The 21,147-nt window shown below is 44.8% G+C and overlaps 1 protein-coding gene across 4 annotated transcripts in view; it reads right to left on the bottom strand.

Annotated features, from left to right (window-relative positions):
• The window catches only part of ZNF76 (zinc finger protein 76), a 37,436-nt gene that overhangs the window by 10,689 nt on the left and 5,600 nt on the right, over nucleotides 1–21,147 (bottom strand). For all 4 annotated transcript variants that reach the window (XM_023764769.1, XM_006101239.2, XM_023764771.1 and 1 more), the window contains exon 2: nucleotides 2,434–2,598. In XM_023764769.1, coding sequence (XP_023620537.1) covers nucleotides 2,434–2,506 — 73 coding nt within the window. In that variant the 5' untranslated portion in view covers nucleotides 2,507–2,598. The remainder of the gene's footprint in view (nucleotides 1–2,433; nucleotides 2,599–21,147) is intronic.

Genomic DNA, 21,147 nt, shown 5'->3' with positions numbered 1-21,147 from the left:
AGCCGAAGGCAGGTGGAGTGGAGATGAAGGCAACAGGAGAGGGGAGAGGGAAGCCCCGGCCCGCCCCTTCCCGCGAGCAGCGGCCCCTGCATCTGTCCTGGCCACACGCCAGTGCTGGGCTCTGAAAGCATCAGCAGAGATTCTGCTAGTGAACTGGGCATCGCCTCAAGGCAGAAAACAAAATGTTGAGAAGAGTTATTTAAGAAAAAATTTTCTTTTTAATGTACAGCTATCAATATTTTATTTACACTTCTATATTTCTCATATCATCCTTGATCTTAAAGTAAATCTATATTGAACACACTACATATATTTTACTAATGTACATTTAACCTATGTCATTCACATTTTAATTTAAAATATATTTTGAAATGTGTAATAATGGCTGAGAAAAACTTTTTAAAAAATATATTTTTATTGATTTCAGAGAGGAAGGGAGAGGGAGAGAGGGTTAGAAACATCAATGATGAGAGAGAAACACTGATCAGCTGCCTCCTGCACACCCCCTACTGGAGATCAAGCCTGCAATCCAGACATATGTCCTTGACCGGACTCTAACCCGGGACCCTTCAGTCCACAGGCCGACGCTCTATATACAGAGCCAAACCAGCTAGGGCGGCTGAGAAAAACTTTAACCTAGAATTTCCTGTAACAACCAGAGGCTACGATGGGGAGGGGGGAGAAGAGCTGGCCGACGGGCCTCCCAGCCCATCACAGAGGGGCCGCACATTCCTGTCGTCGGGGCAGTCCAGCGCATTTATTCACAGCACGCTCTTTCACTCTCAGAGGAGCCGGGTTTGAATGACATGCTTTATGCTGACCCTAATTTCATAACATTTTAGGGCTTCCTGCACACGCAGGGGCCCAGGCACAGCGGCCTGCTGACAGGGATGAACGTGCCCGGTCAGGGGCTTCAGAGGAGCTCACCAGAGAGGCACCTTCCGAGACAGTGCGGCTCTGCATGCGGGAGGCCAGCTCTCCCGTCCGCAGTGTGCAATCTGCTGTGTGTGAGCGTGTGCATATGTGCAAGTACACACTGCAGCACCTTGGAGGAGGCAGAGAACAGAGCCAGGAAGAGTGATGAGAGAAAGACATAAACAGGACGTGGGGGAGGCAGAGACCCAGATACAAGAAGGAAAGAGATAAGAAAAGAGTGTGGCTTTCTCAGGCCAAACACCGCCACTTGCTTTTACTTATTCATTCAACCATTAAAAATTGGTGCAGAAGACTGAGGCACGGGCGATAACTGGGTCCGTGGAGTAAACACGCCCGTCTACACAGTTCCTAAGTGCTTCCACCACCGACGGCAGCAGTGGGCAACAACTGCGGTGGGAAGTCTGCAAACACAGGGTTTCGGGATTCAAAAGGATTCTAGAGAAGTTCCATGTTCAAGAAAACTAAGCCAGCCCCACACATCCTAGGTCTTGAGAAGAAACCTTTCCAGGAGGCAACCACACGCTATCACATGGAAAGAGCTTACTGATGAGATTAGGGGTCTCTTTGTCATCATCAGGAAGCAGACAATTAAAATGAAATCAACAAACAAATTATCTGTAAATTTGGGAACCGAGATACATTTTGACGACGTGTTGAAGTGAGGGAGGGCGATGTTGCGGTGACAATGCCGTTGTGAGGACGGCGGCGCTCAGACCCAGAAAAGGCAAGATGAACACTAGGAATGAGACAGTGTGTGCTGGCGCCGTCCGAGGGAGACGTGATGCCATCTGGCGTGTCTGAGGCTGGAAGGAGCCTGCGGTGAGGGAAGTGTCCCTGGCCCAGAGGCCTGGCCCTTCAACTACACACTGTTCTGAAGCCACCCTCACCTTGATTCTAGAGAATCTCAATTTCAGATATACAATGAATTTTTTTTTAGTAGTCAGTGTATTTATTTTAGTATTTTTAGTATTTAGTTCCATGCTTATACATGTCTATCCCATGTAGTATTTGGGACAGACTTATACTACAAAATTATTTATTGTTTCTGAAATTCAGCTTTAACTGTGTGCCATGTATTTTTATTTCTGGCAACCCTGGTGGGGCTGAAGGCATGAGCTCTATTCTTGGGTGTCCCTCTCTGGACCTAGAAGAGTACCTTGTGCATGGTAGATGCTCAGTAGATAGTTTGAGTGCTTAAACTTGCTGGGAAGTCTGAGTAACTGGACAGGGGTATTGAAAAGCAGGAAGTCAGAACCAGCACTGTGTTCATCTACTCCAGAAATAGTTAAGGAATTCTGCTTTCAGAGGGCTTGGCTCCTACGCTGGTCTGGCCTGATTTTCTAGCTGCCTAGATGGCGTTTGATTTTAAAGAGTTACCTCAAGACATGCTCGCGCAGAGCAATGTGGCAAGCGGGTGGGAGGCAGGGGAGACAGTGGACGGGGACCGTCCTCTCCGGAAGCTGGGGGCGGGGGTTCTGAGCCTCTGGAAACACTCACCTTTGACCGCTTGCTGGACGTAGGCCGTTGTCCCGTCACTGAGGGTGACTGTCTGCAGCCCCAAGCTCTCCATGGCAAACTGCTGCTCGTGCACTCAGACATGAAGTTGGCTTCTGCCACACCGAGAGCCACAGCTGAGGGCAGGGTTCCTCCTGGGTCACAAACCTGAGGAAATGGACAGTTTCACACATGAGTTACAACGCTCCTAAAGCTGCAAGGACACAGGGAAAGAGTGAATGCAGGCAGCCAAGAAGAAAGAGACAAATACTTCAAAGTAGATAACTATGTTGGTTTTTATGAAGTAGGTTAAAAATATACACATTTAAGAATTCTAAAAATCAAAATAAATGAACAGGAAATCTAATGAACAAAATAAACTGGTGAATAAAATAGAATCAGAGGCATGGAAACATGGAACAGACTGATGAATCTCAGAGGGAAGGGGAGAGGGGGAACGGGAAGAGATTAACCAAAGATCTTACCTATGGACACAGACAAAAGGATGGTGAAGGCTTGGGGTGGGGTAGGGCGGGAACTAGGTGGAGAAGGGGTTAATGTGGGGGAGAGGGACATCTGTAATACTCTCAAAAGATTTGGGGGAAAAAAGAATTCTAAAATTTGAGTATAAACGAGAAGCATGCCAGCCAAATTGGTTGTAAATTAAGATTTCATTGATAAGATTTCATTGATCAAAATCCACTTTTAAACTCACTCTCCTTAGAGGGAGCCTCACTGAAGACAGTGCGGCTGGTTCTCTGTACCCATTTCCACCCCTCTCCTGCACTCAGACCCCCTCACCCACCGGCCCTGCTGACCCTCCTAGTGAACATCCCACAGGCATCACAGATGGAATGGGTCCCCGACAGAACTCACCATCCCCACCCCAGGACCATTCCACTTCTAGTATCCCCTATTCCAGGGTGGCACCTCCAGCTACCGGAATCAGGTACACCACTATTTAACAGCTCACACCAAAATTAACTCAAAATGGACTAAAGAGTTGCATGTAAGACCTGACACCATTAAATTCCTAGAAGAAAACATACGGGCAAGCTCCTTGACATCAGTCTTGGTGATGATTTTTTGAATTTGACACCAAAAGCAAAGGCAACAAAACCAAAATTAAACAAGGAGGACAACATTATACTAAAAAGCTTCTGCCCAGTAAAGGAAACCATCAACAAAATGAAAAGGCAACCAACAAAGTGGGAGAAAAAATTTGGAAATCATATATCCAATAATGGTTAATATCCAAAACATATAAAGAACTCCTACAACTCAATAGCAAGAAACTGAACAATATGATTAAAAGCAGGCAGAGGATTTGTATATTTTTCCAAAGACATACCGATGGCCAATAGGTATATTTAACATCCCTAATCACCAGAGAAATGCAAATCAAAACCACAATCAGGTATCACCACATACATACAAGTTAGAATGGCTATTATAAAAAAGAGAATAAATAAGTATTGGCAAGGATATGGAGAAGAGGGAACTTTTGTGCACTGTTGGTGGGAATGTGAGTTGGTATAGCCATTATGGAAAACTAGAGGCCTAGTGCTTGAAATGTATAGATGTACCACAGTTTTTTAATCCACTCATCTGCTGATGGGCACTGAGGCTGTTTCCAAATCTTAGCTATTGTAAATTGTGTTGCTATGAACATAGGGGTGCATATATCCATTCTGATTGGTGTTTCTGGTTTCTTGGGATATTAGTCCTAGAAATTGGATTACTGGTTCAAATGGGAGTTCCATTTTTAACTTTTTGAGGAAACTCTATACTGTCTTCCACAGTGGCTGCACCAGTCTGCACTCCCACCAGCTGTGCACGAGTGTTCCTTTTTCTTCACATCCTCTCCAGCACTTGTCATTTGTTGATTTGTTGATGATAGCCATTCTGTCAGGTATGAGATGGTATCTCATTGTTGTTTTGATTTGCATCTCTTGGATGATTAGTGACTTTGAGCATGTTTTCATATGTCTCTCGGCCTTCTGTATGTCCTCTTTTGAAAAGTGTCTATTTAGGTCCTTTGCTCATTTTTTGATTGGATTGTTTATCTTCCTTTTGTTAAGTTGTATGAGTTCTCTGTAAATTTTGGAGATTAAACCCTTATCTGAAATAGCATTGGCAAATATATTCTCCCATGCAGTGGGATTTCTTGTTGTTTTGTTGATGTTGTCTTTTGCTGTGCAGAAGCTTTTTATTTTGATGTAATCCCATTTGTTTATTTTCTCCTTAGTCTCCATTGCCCTAGGAGCTGTGTTGGTAAAGATATTGCTACGACATATGTCTGCTATTTTGCTGCCTATGGAGTCTTGTAGGATTTTTATGGTTTCCATCTTACATTTAAGTCCTTTAACCGTTTTGAGTTTGTTTTTGTGTATGGTGTAAGTTGGTGATCTAGTTTCATTTTTTTGCATGTATCTGACCAAATTTCCCAGAACCATTTATTGAAGAGACTGTCTTGATTCCATTGTATGCTCTTGAGGAGGCAGCCTATTTTTGATGTTTCTATCTCTCCTTTCTCCCTCTCCCTTTTCTCTCTAAAAACCAATAAAAACGTATTAAAAAAACCCAAACAATAAAACAAAACCAAGCTCCTAGATATAGAGAACAGATTGGTGATTACCAGAGGATAGGGGCTGGGTGTGGGCAAAACGGATAAAGGTACAAACTCTGGTATAAAACAAACTAGAGTTCTGGTGCACGAATTCATGCATGGGTGGGGTCCCCAGGGGCGGTGCCGAGATGCGATCAGCCCTCCAGGTGGGTGGTGGGTGGTGGGATGCCCTTGCCGGCCCAGGATCAGGATCCATCCCACTGATGTTCCCACTGGTTGTTGGGAGCCACCTGGCGGCCGCTTTTATATCGTTTCTTCCTAGTGGAGCATCTAGGGAGGAGAAGCGGCTGCCAACTTCCAGGAGGCTGGCGGCGTTGTCAGGATTGTGCTGGCAGCACTGGTCTGTCAGTGCCTGGCCCGTTCTCCAGAGATTGGACCTGCAGGACTACTGAGGGAGTGAGTGGCTGCTGCCGGGCTGGTGGGCTGCCAGGACAGGGTCAGTCAGCTGAGCAGCGCTCCCACTGTGGGAGCACACTGACCACCAGGGGGCAGCTCTTGTATTGAGTGTCTGCCCCTTGGTGGTCAGTGCGTGTCATAGCGACCAGTTGTTCCGGTCATGTGGTCACTTAGGCTTTTATATATATACATACGCTTTGGGGATACAATGTATGGCATGGTGACAATACTATATTGTATATTTGACAGTTACAAACAGGGTAAATCTTAAAAGTTCTCATCACAAGAAAAAAATTCTATACCTATGTATGTTGACGGATGTTAACTAGACTTACCATGGTGATAATTTTTCAATATGTACAAATATTAGATCATTATTGTTGTATACCTGAAACTAATGTGTATTATACAGTAAAACCTCAATATAATGGACTAATTTGGGCTAGGGGCTGTTTGTTATATAATAAAGTAGCTTTTCCAAATGTGTAGTTAAAAAATTGACAAATTAGTTTATGTTTTTACTTATGTAGACACATTTGTGTAATTAAAATTAAGTACACATGAAAAGTTCAATTTCACAGAAAAGTTTTCTATATGTGTTACAGTAATTTTACATTTATACTGAGGTCTAGTAAATGCGTGCATTCACCAGTTACCTCGAGTAACATATGCGCACAGCTGGGGCGTAGCTTGGCACATGTAGGAACATCAGCCGCCAGGTGTTAAAACTGCTGCAGAAAGACACACCACGTGACAACAGAACCAATTACCATGTGTGATGCGGTGTGATCATGTGCTAATCATTTGCTGAACATTGTTTACGTGCAGTGACTTTTGCATTTAAATATGTAGACCAGCGGTTCGCAACCTGTGGGTCGCGAACAATGAAAATACATCCTGCATATCAGATATTTACATTATGATTCATAACAGTAGCAAAATTACAGTTATGAAGTAGCAATGAAAATAATTTTATGGTTGGGGGTCACCACAACATGAGAAACTGTATTAAAGGGTCGTGGCATTAGGAAGGTTGAGAAGCACTGATAGATTATAGTTATATCATAGTTATTTCTGTTGGCGATATTACTACAGTGTTTTTTCCAACATATAGCCTATTTGTGAAATTTGTTAAAAATAACAGTGAATTCATAACCAAAAAAACCCTGTTAATTTAATTATAAGCAAATATTGGTTAAAAGTATCTTAAAATTAACAGGGTGTTAATTTTCACATATGACATATGGACAGGAAATTTTATCAGTTAAAACCTCAAGTCCATTAAATCAAGGTCCACAAAATCAAGGGTTAACTGTATGTCAATTATATCTCAAATTTTTAAAAAAGCCTAGCTACCTGTTTCAGGCAAGTATCACTCTTACCTCTTGACTGTACACTATAAGAGTTTCTAACCTATGTCCTCAAACAAACTCTTCCCGGATTCCTACTCATTGTGTGATTTTTTGTCAGGATGACTTAACAAAAAGTACAAACCTAAATTTACCACTGTCTGGATCAAAACTCTTCAAAGGCTTCCTCATAATCCACCTTGCAGACAAGGCTGGTCCCTCCGAAGTCCCTGCAGCCCCGGGCACTGCCTCTTCCCAGCACCCGCACTCCTTCACCTTCTTCACTACGTATCCCTACACAGGACTCTGGGCTGCAGCCTGGTTCCCGGGTCGCTGTGGGCTCTCTACAGATCGGCTCTCTACAGATCCCTGCGGAGTGACTCACAGGGAGGGAAGCACTGGAGCGTCCAGCTGGCAGACTTCCTCTGCATCTGCCGTGGCGTGGAGCCGACTGGGGCTGGAGAGCCCACACTCATGAAGCTTCTGCTCATGGTCCAGTGGTTAAGATTCTCTTTGCCACACACCCAAAGAATTCCCCTGGGCTTGGAATCTAGATGGGCTACTTGATCCTCACTACCCACCAGCTGATCTTCTCATCAATGCTGCCCAAACTGTGTCCACGTCACAGCACCCAGAGAGGAGAGGATATTTGCACGCGACACCTTGGATATTGCTGCCTGAAGCCAGAAGCAACACCAGCTGGGACTTTGGTAGCCCCAAGGGCTGAACGGATCAATTTCTTAACATAACTACAGTCCATTTGTGACACACTGGTTGGGATGCTCTACCCTAGACTTGGCATCTCCAGTAGGATAATTCATTCATTCTGTCCATAAACACTTACAGAATGGGCTAAGCTCCAGGGACAGCAATACTACTACCATCAATAATGAATACCGCTGTAGAGCTAACCATGTACTAAGCATTTTACATGTAACTCATTTCATCCTCACCACAATCCTATTATTATCTTCATTTTACAATTGAGGAAATTGAAGTGGGAGAGGAGGTTTTGAATCCAGGCCGTCTGGATCTTAAGTACTCTACTATGCTGCCTAGTACAGAGGATTTTACTAGTAGCTGGGGTTTATGAACCCTGACGCTACCCAAAAACAGTGTGAGCTTGAGCATTTTTCTGAAGTGGGAGGAGTCCAAGACTGTCATCAGTCTTACAGGGATTAAAGGTAGCCCTTGCTGGTTTGGGTCAGCGGTTAGAATGTTGGCCCACAGACCTAGGGGTTGCAGGTTCAATCCCCAGTCAAGGGCATATACCTTGGTTGCATGTTCCCCAGCCCCAATAGGGATGCGTGCAGAAGGCAATCAATCAATATGTCTCTCTCACATCGATGTTTCTCTCTCTCTCTCCCTCCCCCCGCCCTTCCACTCTCTCTGAAAATCAATGGAAAAAATATCCTCTGGTGAGAATTAACAACAACAACAACAACAAACAAACAAACAACTGGTCTAGGTGGGAATTCTGACATCTGACCCATCTTCTGGTTTGCTGGGACCCCAGCAGTGACCCCCCAACTTGGCCCAGAGCCCTGGTAACTCCCACAGAGTCCCACGCTTATGGAAGAAAGCTCTGGTCTGGCCTCTCTCAGTCTGCTCCATGATCCTCAACTTTCACGCTCTTTACCAGGGAGGGAAATTGTTCTGGTAACCGGTTGTTGTGTAAAGCTATTGTGTCAGAAACAAGAAAACATGTGAGAGTCTAAGTGTGAAATAAAGCAGACTATAAATTGAAAGGGATTACAAAATGACCTCAAATCTGTCTGGCCGGGCCCAGAGCTGCTGCAACAATGGTGGTTTAACTGAGCTCATCTCTATACTATTGGGACTTTTTGAGGAAAATTCATAGTGTGGTTATGAACACAAGCTCTGCAGTGAGATAGTGTGGGTTCTACCTCTTTGAAACTGTGTACTCTTGGGCAACTGAACCTCTCTGAGCCTCAGGTGGCACTTCTACAAAAGGGGATAGTCCTGGCCGGTGGCTCAGTGGTTAGAACGTCAGACTGAGCACCGAAGGGTCGTGGGTTCGATTCTGGTCAAGGGCACAGGTTTGATCCCCGGCCTCAGTGGGGGCATGTGCAGAAGGCAACCAGTTGATGTCTCTCTCTCACATCAATGTTTCTCTCTTCCTCTCTCCCCTCCTTTCATTCTCTCTCTAAAAAAATAAATAGAAAAAATATTCCTGGGTGAGATTAACAAAAAGCGGGGGGTGGACAATAATGAAACCTTCCTCACAGGTTGCTGTAAGAACTAGATGAGGTCACATATATCAGCATTTAGCACAGGGCTGGGATATAGGAAGTACTTTTGAAATATGGGCTCCAAGGAGGGGATGGGAGAGGAGCCTAAAGGGAAATGCGTTTGAAGCAATGGGTAGTTCTAAAACAGAGCCAGGAACAGTGGCAACAGCCTAGGACTAGTCTGCAGAAATGGCTTCTAATCTTGATTCCACCTCCCGTGACAGCCACCTAATCTGTAAAATGAAACACTGGCCCGATGGCCCTGAATTCCTTTCCACTGCTCATGCTAGTTACATTTATCAAATATATAGCCCTTAGTATGTGCCTGCCACTGCTCAGAGCACTTTACCTACATTAACTCTTTTATTCGTTTTTTAAAAATTTGTTTTTATTGATTTTAGAGCAAGAGGAAAGGAGAGAGAGAGAGACATTGACATGAGAGTCATCAATCGGCTGTTTCCTGCACACACTCTGACTGGGGACCAAGCCTGAAACCTGGGCATGTGCCCTGACCAGGAATCGAACTGGCGATCTTTTGGTGCATGGGATAATGCTCAACCAACTGAGCCACACCATCTAGGGCAACTCTTATTTCTAATCTTAAGAATAATCCTATGAGGATGTAAGTACATTTTGCCCATTTTACAGATGAGGTGACTGAGGCTTAGAGGTGAAGTAATTTGTCCAAGTTTCCATAGCTGAAGCCAGGATTCAAAGCCAGGCAGGCTGGCCCCATACTTCTCAATATCTGGTGTATTTCTTCCTTCTGCCAATCCACTGTGACACAATGTCAGCACTTAAAACCCTAGAATATTGGTTGTTTAACTTTCATCTCATCCACTGCAACTGAAACCCAGTTCTTCTTGACCTGCCATACTGGAAAGCGGGAACAGCTGAGCCACATTTCCCTTTGATCTTCTTAGACTCAAAGCAAAGCAATCTCCACTCCTCCACATGTTCTCATGTTCGGGCTAAATATTCAATTTTCCTCCTTAAGCTTTTATAATATAAACCTGGGGTGGGGAACGTCCGACCCAAGGGCCTTATAAGGCCCGAGAAATCATTTGGTCTGGCCCTGCCAAGGCATTAGGGTGAGTTAATTAAATGTTTGACCAAATATAGCAGGCTAATTTTTAAGTTGATAAATTTGTATGTCCTGAGAATGATGTTACCACTTTGAAACAAATGGCCCCTGGCAGAAAAAAGGTTCCCCACCCGATTATAAACCTTTAAGACAGTCCACTCTTGCTCGCTAACCTTTCCCCGACGTCTGACGCTGCCTTCCAACAGAGCCTGACAGAGGTGCTTCATGGCTGCCAGCATGTACAAGTGTCTGCCACTTCTCTCCCTTGATTTCATCAAATGGTTTTCTCTGAATCCTACTGCGTCGGTACTAAACTAACAACACTGAGACTGACAGAGTCAAAGAGAGGCCTCAGATGGCTGCGTGTGAGTTCCTGCCTGCACTTGACATTTTAGATTCACAACTCCGGTGGCCCCCTGAGGAAGGGCGAGGGGAGCAGGGCAGCTGCTCTGTTTCTCTGCGGAGGGTTAGGGTTACCAGCTCCGCCATGACCTGAGCTGAGAGGGGAGAGACAGACTGGGGGGAGGGCAAAGGGATAAGAGCCATGACTAAAGGTAGGGATGACTCTCCCAGAAGTAGCAGCAAGTCCAGTTTCAGTTTATTGCTTTTTGTTGTTGGTATTTTTTGTTAATCCTCACCCAAGGATATTTTTCCATTGATTTGTAGAAAGAGTGGAAGGGAGGGGAGAGACAGAGAAAGATCGATGTGAGAGAGAGACATCGGTTAGCTGCCTCCCGCAAGCCCTGGGCATCAAGCCTGCAACCCAGGCAACGTGCCCTTGACTAGACTCAAACCCAGGACCCTTCAGTCCATGGGCCGACGCTCTATCCACTGAGCCAAATCGGCTAGGGCTGTTTGTTGCATTTTTAAATGAGCTTAACCTATTGACTCTGATGCAGGAAATAGCCCTATGACTTCATAATATGGGGGGGGGGGGCAAAAATAGGTTTATAGTTATGAGTACTCAAAACATGGAGTTTATTCTTGAATTATTATTATTATTTTTAAATATATTTTGATTTTTTACAGAGAGGAAGGGAGAGGGATAGAGAGTTAGAAACATTGATGGGAGAGAAACATCAATCAGCTGCCTCCTGTACACCTCCTACTGGGGATGTGCCTGCAACCAAGGTACATGCCCTTGACCGGAATCGAACCTGGGAAGGCTGATGCTCTATCCACTGAGCTAAACTGGTCAGGGCTCCTTGAATTATTATTTATTAATTATGGTATTATTTCCATATTAACAACTGTAAACCCACCCCATATAGAAATGCTTTCCAATGTAAAAACATAAATTATACTTATTGGGGAGAAATAACATTTAGAAAAACTTTTTAGAGACTTCAGGTGTTTAGGGCTCGCTGTGAAACAAAGTGTGCTTAACCTGCATCCTCACGGCAGAGAAATGCGGGACCTGAGAGACGGGAAACTAGAGGAGCCATGTGTTTGTTTCTGCCCTCCATCCACCCCGGTTCAAGGATAACCTGATCCACACACAACTGGGCTCCTCCTTGACCTCAACCTGCTCTCTCTTCCATCACTTTCTGCTACCAGCACTCCCTGGGCATGTAGAGCAGGCTTTCTGTACTCTGTCTGGAGGGCAACTGTATTTAGAAGCAAAAAAAAAAAAAAAAAAAAAAAAAAAAAGGAACTTAGGAAAAAATGTGACTTCTCACTCAAGAAAGTCCTCATTTGGGAATATAGAAAACTTCTCAGAGAGGACAAAATGGCACTAAGTTGGGAGGGATAAAGGCCGAGAGAGTCAAGGGGCAAATTAGAACCAGATTTGGAAGAGCTGTAGTGAAATTATTCAGTATTTGTTACTATAGAAAAAGACTTCAAGGCACACACACTGATGTTAAAAGCCCAAATCACTTTTTAGTATGGTTCCTATTTGGCTACTACAGTTTTACAGTTTTGAATTAGTCACAGCAAAAGGAGTAATTAGGCAAAAGGATTATTTTCAATTTCAAAAGGACAGTGAAGATGCAGACCCCGTTACTGTAGAACAGAATTCATTTAAACGAACGCAGATCACTTAAAAATCTACTTGTCAGCCATATGTTTAAGTGAATTTTAACGCCTTAATTTGTAAATGCCCAATCATGGCTGAGTTTCAAAGCCACATTTTGTCCATGAGCAGAAAAGCCCAGGATAAAGGCATTTGGAAGGGTTTCCTAAGGATTTGCTTTACACCAACAAGAAGTTAGTAGGGCTCTGATGAAGTGCCACCGGGGCTGTTTGTGGAGTCGCCGTGGGGTGACCACTGGCTGAGGAAGGGCTACTGAAAGTGGAGCCCTCCCTCACCAGCAGGACAGACGGGATGCCACAGCTAGTTAGAACCATCGCCCTGTGACAGAAAGGTTACATTTACTTCATTAGCTCATTAAAATGGAACAATAGCCAGATCCTTACAAGGAAGAGAAGGCAAAAACAAGCACACACAAAAAATCAAGTCAAAAGAAGAGTTAGTTTAAAAAAACATTAGGGGGAAATAGTAAAGAAATAAACCATAAGACGTGATATTAAAAACACATGCAACTGAACTGTACACTTAAAAATGGTTGAGAGCGCCTGGCCAGTGTGGCTCAGTTGGTTGAGCATCGTCCCATGCACTCAAGAGGTCACCGCTTGGATTCCCAGTCAGGGCAAATGCCCAGTTTGTGGGCTTGATCCCCAGTGTGAGGCATGCAAGAGGTAGCCGAATGGTGTTTCTCTCTCATAGATGTTTCTATCTTTCCCTCCCTCTCCCTCTGTAAAAAATTAATAAAAACAATGTATTTAAGAAAAAAGATGGTTAAGATGCCCTGGCAGTTGTGGTTCAGTGGTTACAGCGTTTGCCCTTGAACTGAAGAGTTCTGGCATTTGATTCCTGGTCAAGGGCGCATACCTGGGTTGCAGGTTTGACCCCTGGCCCCTGTTGGGGTGAGTGCTGGAGGCACTCTTGCATCAAAAATTTCTCTTTCCCTCCCCCAACCGCCCTCCCTTCCACTCTCTCTAAAAACCAATTAAAAAATATCCTCAGGTGAGGATTAACAACAACAAAAAATTAATTAAGATGGCAAATTTTACGTTATGTGTATTTTGCCACAATTTTAAAAGTTGGGTGACAAAAATACATGCAGACACATAACAAACCTCTAAGAGCAATATCCAATTCCCACTGGACAAATAAGGCTACAATATGAAATGAAAAGCAAAAAAACAAACAAACAAACAAAAAACACACACAAAGAAAGAATAATCATGACAATATTTTACTTATTGGTATTAAATTACCAAAACTCAAAGTAAAAGTATTAACATCCAATAGACAATGAGATACTACTACACCCCGATTAGAATGGCCAAAATCCAAAACACTGACAACACCAAATGCTGGCAAGTATGTGGAGGAACAGAAACTCTTATTTATAGCTGGTGGGAAGGCAAGGTGGTGCTCTGGGAGACAGTTGGGCAGTTTCTTACAAAGCTAACCATCCTCTTACCAAATGATCCAAAATCCTGGTCCTAATTTACCCGAACGAGTTGAAAACTTGTGTTCATACCTTCACTCTCGGGAAGCAGCCGAGAGTGTCCTTTAAAAAATAAACTGTGGTACATCTACACAATGGAATATTCAGTGGTAAAAAGAAATGAGCTAAGTCATAAAAAGACATAGAGGAACCCTAAATGCATTTTGCTAAGTGAAAGAAGCCAATCTGAAAAGACTACATACAATATGAGTTCAACTATGTGGCATTCTAGAAAAGGCAAAACTATGGGGACAGTAAAAATACCAGTGGTTGCCAAGGGTGCAGAGGGAGGAGAGGAGGGATGAAGAGGTGGAGCACAGGGCATTTTGGGCAGTGAAACTATTCTGTGTGACATGTAATGCTGGATCCTGACATTATGCAATTCACACAATCCATGGGATGTACAACGCAGAGTGAATCATAATGTACACTGTGGACTTTAGTTAATAATGCACCAACACTGGTTCATCAATTGTAGCAGATAACCGCATAATGCAAGATGTTAATACAGGCATACCTTGGGTTTTTGTGCTTCACAAATACTGCTTTAAGAAAAATTGAAGGTTTGTGGCAATTCACTGAGTAAACATTAACAGGGGTTTGGAAGAAGTTGATTCCAACCCTCATGGATGACTTTGAGGGGCTCAGGATTTCAGTGGAGGAAGTAACTGCAGATGTGGTGGAAACAGCACGAGAACTAGAGTTAGGAGTGGGGTCTGAAGATGTGACTGAGTGGCTGCATCTCGTGATAAAACTTTAACGGATGAGGAGTCTTACCGGTGAACAAAGAAAGCGGTTTCTTGAGATAGAATCTACTTTGGTGGAGATGCTGTGAAGACTGTTGAAATGACAACAAAGGATTTAGAGTGTTACATAAACTTAGTTGATAAATCAGGGTTGAGAGGGCTGGCTCCGATTTTGAAAGTTCTACTGCAGGTAGAATGCTATCAAACAGCATCACAAGCTACAGACAATCAGGCGTGAAAGGAAGAGTCAACCGATGCTGCAAACGTCATTGTCTTTTTTTAAGAATCTGCCACAGCCACACCACCCTTCAGCAACCACTACCCTGATCAGTCAGACATCGACATCGAGGCACAACCCTCCACCAGCAAAAAGATTATGACTCGTATGATTGCTGAAGGCTCAGATAACGGGGAGCAGTTACTAGTTATGTACACTGTATTTTAACACATAATGCTAATGCTCGCTTATAGACTGCGGTATAGTGTCAACATAACTTCTATATGCATAGAAGAACCCCAAACTTCTATGACTCACGTTATTGCAACATTTGCTTTACTGTCGTGGTCTGGAACTGAACCTGAAATATCTCCGAGGTCTGCTTAAAATAGGGGAAACTGGGAACGGAGGTGGGGGGAAGTATATGGGATTACTCTGTACTTTGTTCAATTTTCTGTATATTTAAAACTGCTCTAAGAAATAAAGTCTATTAATAAAAAAAAAATCCCAACCATGGATGTTGGCAACACCAGGAGGCTGGCCCACGCATGCACTGCTGATGGCACTAGACTCCCCAGAGGGCAGTCCGTCAATGCCGAACCCCACTGGGGAAAGTTCTGCATCTGAGAGCTAATAACCTCATCTTCGTAATTCATCCCACAAAAGGAGTCCACAGAAAACAAGAGCTATCTGCACAAGGATGCCTGTTTAAACATTTTAGACAAGAACCACGGACCATCTGGATTAATGGAGAAGGGTTCGCAAATTAATGCTAAGTGAAAAAAGACATCAGCTCACAGAAACCTTAACTCCAAGTGAGATGATGGTAGAAGAGGCCAAGAAGAGATGAATAGTTGTGCTGAAAGGGGTATAATCTTTAAAAAAATAAGGTCGCTGACATGAATAGGTAGCGGCATTGGGCTGAGGTAATTCTCCAGTGGACACGAAACCCGTTTGCTTGGTTGCCAGCTCCTCCCTAGGATTTTCCTTTATTCTCCCACAGCCTCTCTATTACTCCCTGCACCGCACCCCTCCTCGGTACTGCACTGCAGAGAGAGGTGTCTGTTCTTCCTCTAATGCACGCCAGTGCGAGTGCTGAGGTCGAGAACGAATCCCTCTGGAATTTTTCTTCCTTTTTTCTAACCACCAAAGGCCCAGTTACCTCTTTTGAATATATTTTTAAATGCAATGTTCTTCAAACTAGACTGTTGTGCTCTGTGTATCTTCTGGAACGGAGTGTCATGGTGGGGCTCCACGATTCAGTACCTACCCTGACCTCTAGGTAGTCTATATATTCCTTTTGACTCTGAGAGTCTGTTTATTAAAGCTGGGGACAGTGGAGCAGGAGGGATTTAGAGCAGAAGAAGCAACAGGAGAGCCGGGCGGGGCTGCTCTGGCTCTAGACATGTTATAGGGAAGAAATGAGCCGAGGTGGGGCTGCTGTTAGCTCACCGGGAAGTCAGGGGAAGGGGGCCTTGGGGACAGGTTCAGGGAATTAGCCCGGGACAAGCTGCTGCTGCCCATTGCTCTCCTGGCTGCAAGTGTTGTGGGGACCCTTAGCATTTAGGAGATGCGCGCCTGAGAGGGAAGAAAGGCATGGGCATGCTCCGGGGAGGGAGCGCACGCTATGTACATTCTTAACTCAAATCAATGTTCATGATGCCAAAGGGAAACAGGCATCACGTCCTGGGAGTACACACTGGTACAAGCTCTATGTGGAGCAATTTGCCGTATCAATCAAAATTAGCAATGTATACACCACCTGACCCAGCAATTTCAGGTCTAGTCCAAGGTTATTCATGGCATCCTTGTATGCACTAATAACAAAAAATTAGAAATAGCATAAATAGAAGAAGCAACAGGAGAGCTGGGGCGGGGCTGCTTTGGTTCTCTAGAAATACAGGACTTCTTTACTATGTAGACATTAATAAATGAGGGAGCCCTTAACATATTGACATGAAAAACTAAAATACAGGTTGGACAAAAGTAGGGTTAGAGTTGTGAGTACACAAAACAGTTTATTCTTGTATTATTATTTATTAATTATTGTATTATTTTCCACACAAACAACTGTAAACCTACTTTTGCCCCACCCTGTATATTAAATAAAAATGCAAGGTATAAAACAGTGCCTTTTGTATGCACCCATGGGCATTAAAAAATAATCTGTGGAAAGATAATTAAGAAATTATTAACCAGGGTTGCCTGTGGAAGGCTGAGTGACTGGGGCAAAACAAGAGAAGGGTGACTCTTCACTATGTATCTTTCTTTTTTTAAATATATTTTTATTGGTATCAGAGAGAAAGCGAGAGGGAGAGAGAGAAACATCAATGATGAAAGAGAATCATTGATTGGCTGCCTCCTGCACGCTCCACACTGGGGATCAAGCCCGCAACCCGGGCATGTGGCCTTGACTGGAATCAAACCCGGGTCCCTTCATTCCGCAGGCTGACACTCTATCCACTGAGCCAAACTGGCCAGCGCTGTATTTTTCATACTTAAAAAAACCCCCAAAGCCTCATGAATGTATTACCTATGTAAAAGAAATAAAAATCTTATCTAATAAAGAGGGAATATGCAAATTGACCACTACACCGTAATGGTCAAGATGGCTGCGCCCACGGCGGAGGTAGGGATTCCGTAACACAAGATGGCTGCGCCCACAGCGGAGGCCGAGTTCCTGTAACAAGCCTTAAGGAGCAATCAGCAGGGACCTGAGGCTGCGTGGCGCTTGGCCCCCCCACCCAGTGGGGCTTGACAGGGGACCTCAGGCCATGCCCCCTGCTCGGCGGGGCTTGACGGGGGACCTCAAGCCACGTTCTCCTGCCCGGCGGGGCTTGATGGGGGATCTCAGGCCACGTCCCCCGCCCCGGCCTGGGCTGGGGGACCTCAGGCTGCACTGCCTGCCCCAGTGCCGGGCTGGGGGACCTGAGGCTGCGCCCCCCGCCCAATGGGGCTTGACAAGGGTGGGGCTGGCGGGGTCTGGATCTCGCCCAATGGAGTTGGGGCCTGCTGGGTCTGGGTCTCACGCGATTTTTAGGTGCCACGGGTGGGCGGGGACTTGAGTCTGGGTCCCGCGGCATGCCCCAGACTCTGACAGGAGGAAGATTTTCATACACATTTTACTAATTTTCTTTCATCTCTGACACTTCAATTATAGAGAAAGGCAAATAGCAATATTAAAATATTTTCTCTAGCCCTAACCGGTTTGGCTCAGTGGATAGAGCGTCAGCCTGCAGACTGAAAGGTCCCAGATTCGATTCCGGCCAAGGGCACGTACCTTGGTTGAGGGCACATCCCCAGTAGAAGGTGTGCAGGAGGCAGCTGATCGATGTTTCTAACTCTCTATCCCTCTCCCTTCCTCTCTGTGAAAAATCAATAAAATATATTTAAAAAAATATTTCTTCTAATTAATCCCCTTTTAATGTGCACGAATTTTGTGCACCGGGCCACTAGTAAATGAATAAAAGAAGACAGTTTAAAAGCATGCTCTGCATTCCCTTTGTTGGTTACAGAAATATCTATGATTCTCTGTGAGGCATGGCTAGTCCACTGCTGACAGGATAGATTCCATGATGTTACAGATTTGTAGCAAAACCACATCTGAAAACGTAGCTTCACAATTCCTGTATGCCATTCTAGAGCATCACATGGAACGCGAGGCAACAGCAAATCTACATGGGACCTGAGGAAACACTGTGTGTCCCAGCCTGGCCACCAGGCTGGGTCCTGCAGGAATAGTGGCTAAGCAGGTTTTACCTCCCCCCTTACTGTTTTTTTAATTTCCCTTCACCCACGGATATGTTCATTGATTTTTAGAGAGAGAGGAAGGGAGAAACATCAGATCAGTTGCCTCCCTTATGCATCCCAACCAGGGATTGAACCCGCAACCCAGGTATGTGCCCTGACCAGGAATTGAACCCACAACCTTTTGGTGTATGGGACAGCGCTCCAACCAACTGGGTCTCCTGGCCAGGGGGCTCCTCACTGTTTTTAAGGTCCCAGGACAGTACTTCCTAGGTTAAGAGGATGAGCTCAGATCCAGAGAACTGGTCTCAGGTACCTCTGCCTCACCCTCCACATCCAAGCCTCAGGCCAGTTCTAAATCTCCAGGGGCCCCCTGTTCCTCAGTTCCTAACTGTGTGGGTCTCATGCTTTATCAAAATCCCAAAGCAGCAGGGACTTCCACCAAATGCAGGGGTCCTCAAACTTTTTAAACAGGGGGCCAGTTCACTGTCCCTCAGACCGTTGGAGGGCCGGACTATAGTTTAAAAAAAAACTATGAACAAATTCCTATGCACACTGCACATATCTTATTTTGAAGTAAAAAAACAAAACGAGAACAAATACAATATTTGTATTTGCATGTGGCCCGCGGGCCGTAGCTTGAGGAACCTGAAATAGAGTCATGCAGTGAGAAACACTACCAAGCTAAAAAACTACCCCTAGGCTGCTCAGAGATGCATCCTTCACCGAGGGCAGGCCTGGATGTGTGACCCAGCAGCACCGAAGAATCTGACGTCCCGCTGAGACAGTCTGAATGCTGTGAGGCATTGGACGTCGCATCCCACACGGCAGCTCTTTCTGATGCTGAACTGCACTTCCACCAGCAAAACCAGGATGACTGCACAGCACAGGTGAGCTCCTCACAGGGTCACTCTCATTTCCATACCTTTACTGACAGTGGCCAGGGCAGGAGGCCCCTGTTTAATGCCACCTGTTAAAGACAATGGCGTCAGCTGCACTTGGATTTGTGTCTCAGAGACTCTGTTTAGCTTGTCAGAGACTCTCTTTGCAATATAAACATTGACATCTAAATGACATAAGGGTAAACATGCGGAGCCTGTGCTACCAGACGCAGTGAGGAGCTGAACCCTGCCATATATTTTCCTTACAACTCGACTCTTTTGGGGGGAAAATAACACACTCTTACTTTCCGTTATACTGCTTATAATTCAAGTTCCTGGGGAGCATGCATTTCAGCTCAATCAGCACCTAACAAAGAATGTGCCCACAGATACCAGTACTAGATCACATTGTGAATTGAGCTCTTTAGCTCAAATCTGAATTCTAAATCAGCGCCACTTATTGTGAACTAAATCCAATTGAAACTCCACAGACTTCCATCTACTCTAGAACTATTAGCTCCTTAAGAGAAGTTCCTAGCAGAGGAGTAAATGTTAAGTGGAGGAAAGGAACTGAGTCCCACCACCCTAACTCTCCACCAGCCCCAACTAGGATGACCAGTTTCCCCACTTGGAATACTACCTTGCCTCATCTCTGACATCCATGTTCAGTTTTCTCCCACACCCAGGTCAATAACAAGGTTTCCATGGTTAACACCACACCAGACAACAGACTCCAGCCCGTTCCCTCTGCACTTGGCAGTGAAGCTACACCAGGCGGCTTAAAGGCATGGGCGCACCTTCTATGCCATCATAGCCCCTGGATCCAGCATAGCACCCAGCGCAAGGTAGGTACTCTCTATACATTACTTTAGGGAGAGAGGGAGGGAGATGCCGCCACCTTATGTAGGGCTCAGCACAAAATAATCTCAAGCTTACAGATGTATTACCTTCTTTACTCTAAGCACTAATTCATCAACCCTAGTCTAAAGCAGCCATTTCGCAGATAAAGATACAGAGGCCAGAGCTGCAGAGGCGTCCCAAAGGATCACACAGCTCCACAGTGGCAGAGCCGGCCTCACACCTGAACCGCCTTCCCACCATACTCCTTCGTCTCTTCCCCAGTAAAAGTGTTCTTTTAGTTCCCAGGAGAGCAGAAACCTACTCATGTCTAACATGCTTGTAAATCCAGCTGCTTGCTCAATATCCCCATATCCCCCCAAAAATCTCAACGTTGACATGTTCCAAAGTGAATTCCTTATCTTCCCCTTCTCACAACCTCCTCCTCCCCCAGGCCCCTGATTTTTACTAAATGGGAACTCCATCCTTTAGTTGCTCAGGCCAAAAATGAGGGAGCCATCCTCACCTTCTCTACTTCTTTCACCTGCAGCATCCAATCTATCAGCAAATCCTGTTGGCTCCTCTTTCAAAATATATACCCAGACTCCACCACTTCTCACTCTTTACTGCTTTACTTTGGGTCCAAGCCACCAACTTCTTTTGCCTGGACCATTGCAGTAGCCTCCTAACCAGTTTCCCTTCTCCCACTCTCGGCCCCTACACTTTTCAACACAGCAGCCAGAATGATCCTTTCTGTCAGTTATTGTCACTTATCTGCCTAGAATCCTCTAACACAGCGGTTACAGTGGATAGATCTCTGCCTGCAGACTGAGGTGTCCTGAGTTCGATTCCGGTTAAGGGCACATGCCTGGGTTGCTGGCTTGATCCCCGGTGGGAGTGTGCAGGAGGCAGATAATCAGTGATTCTCTCTCATCATTGATGTTTCTATTTCTCTCTCCCTCTCCCTTCCTCTCTGAAATTAATAAAAATATATATTTTAAAAAGTTAACTATAGGTAATTCCACAGAAATGGGTTTTTCACTGAGTCTAAATGACCTACA

This window comes from Myotis lucifugus, unplaced genomic scaffold (genome assembly GCF_000147115.1).
Source record: "Myotis lucifugus unplaced genomic scaffold, Myoluc2.0 scaffold_347, whole genome shotgun sequence".
NCBI classification, from domain to species: domain Eukaryota; kingdom Metazoa; phylum Chordata; class Mammalia; order Chiroptera; family Vespertilionidae; genus Myotis; species Myotis lucifugus.
This window is presented reverse-complemented; position numbering and strand designations above follow the sequence as displayed.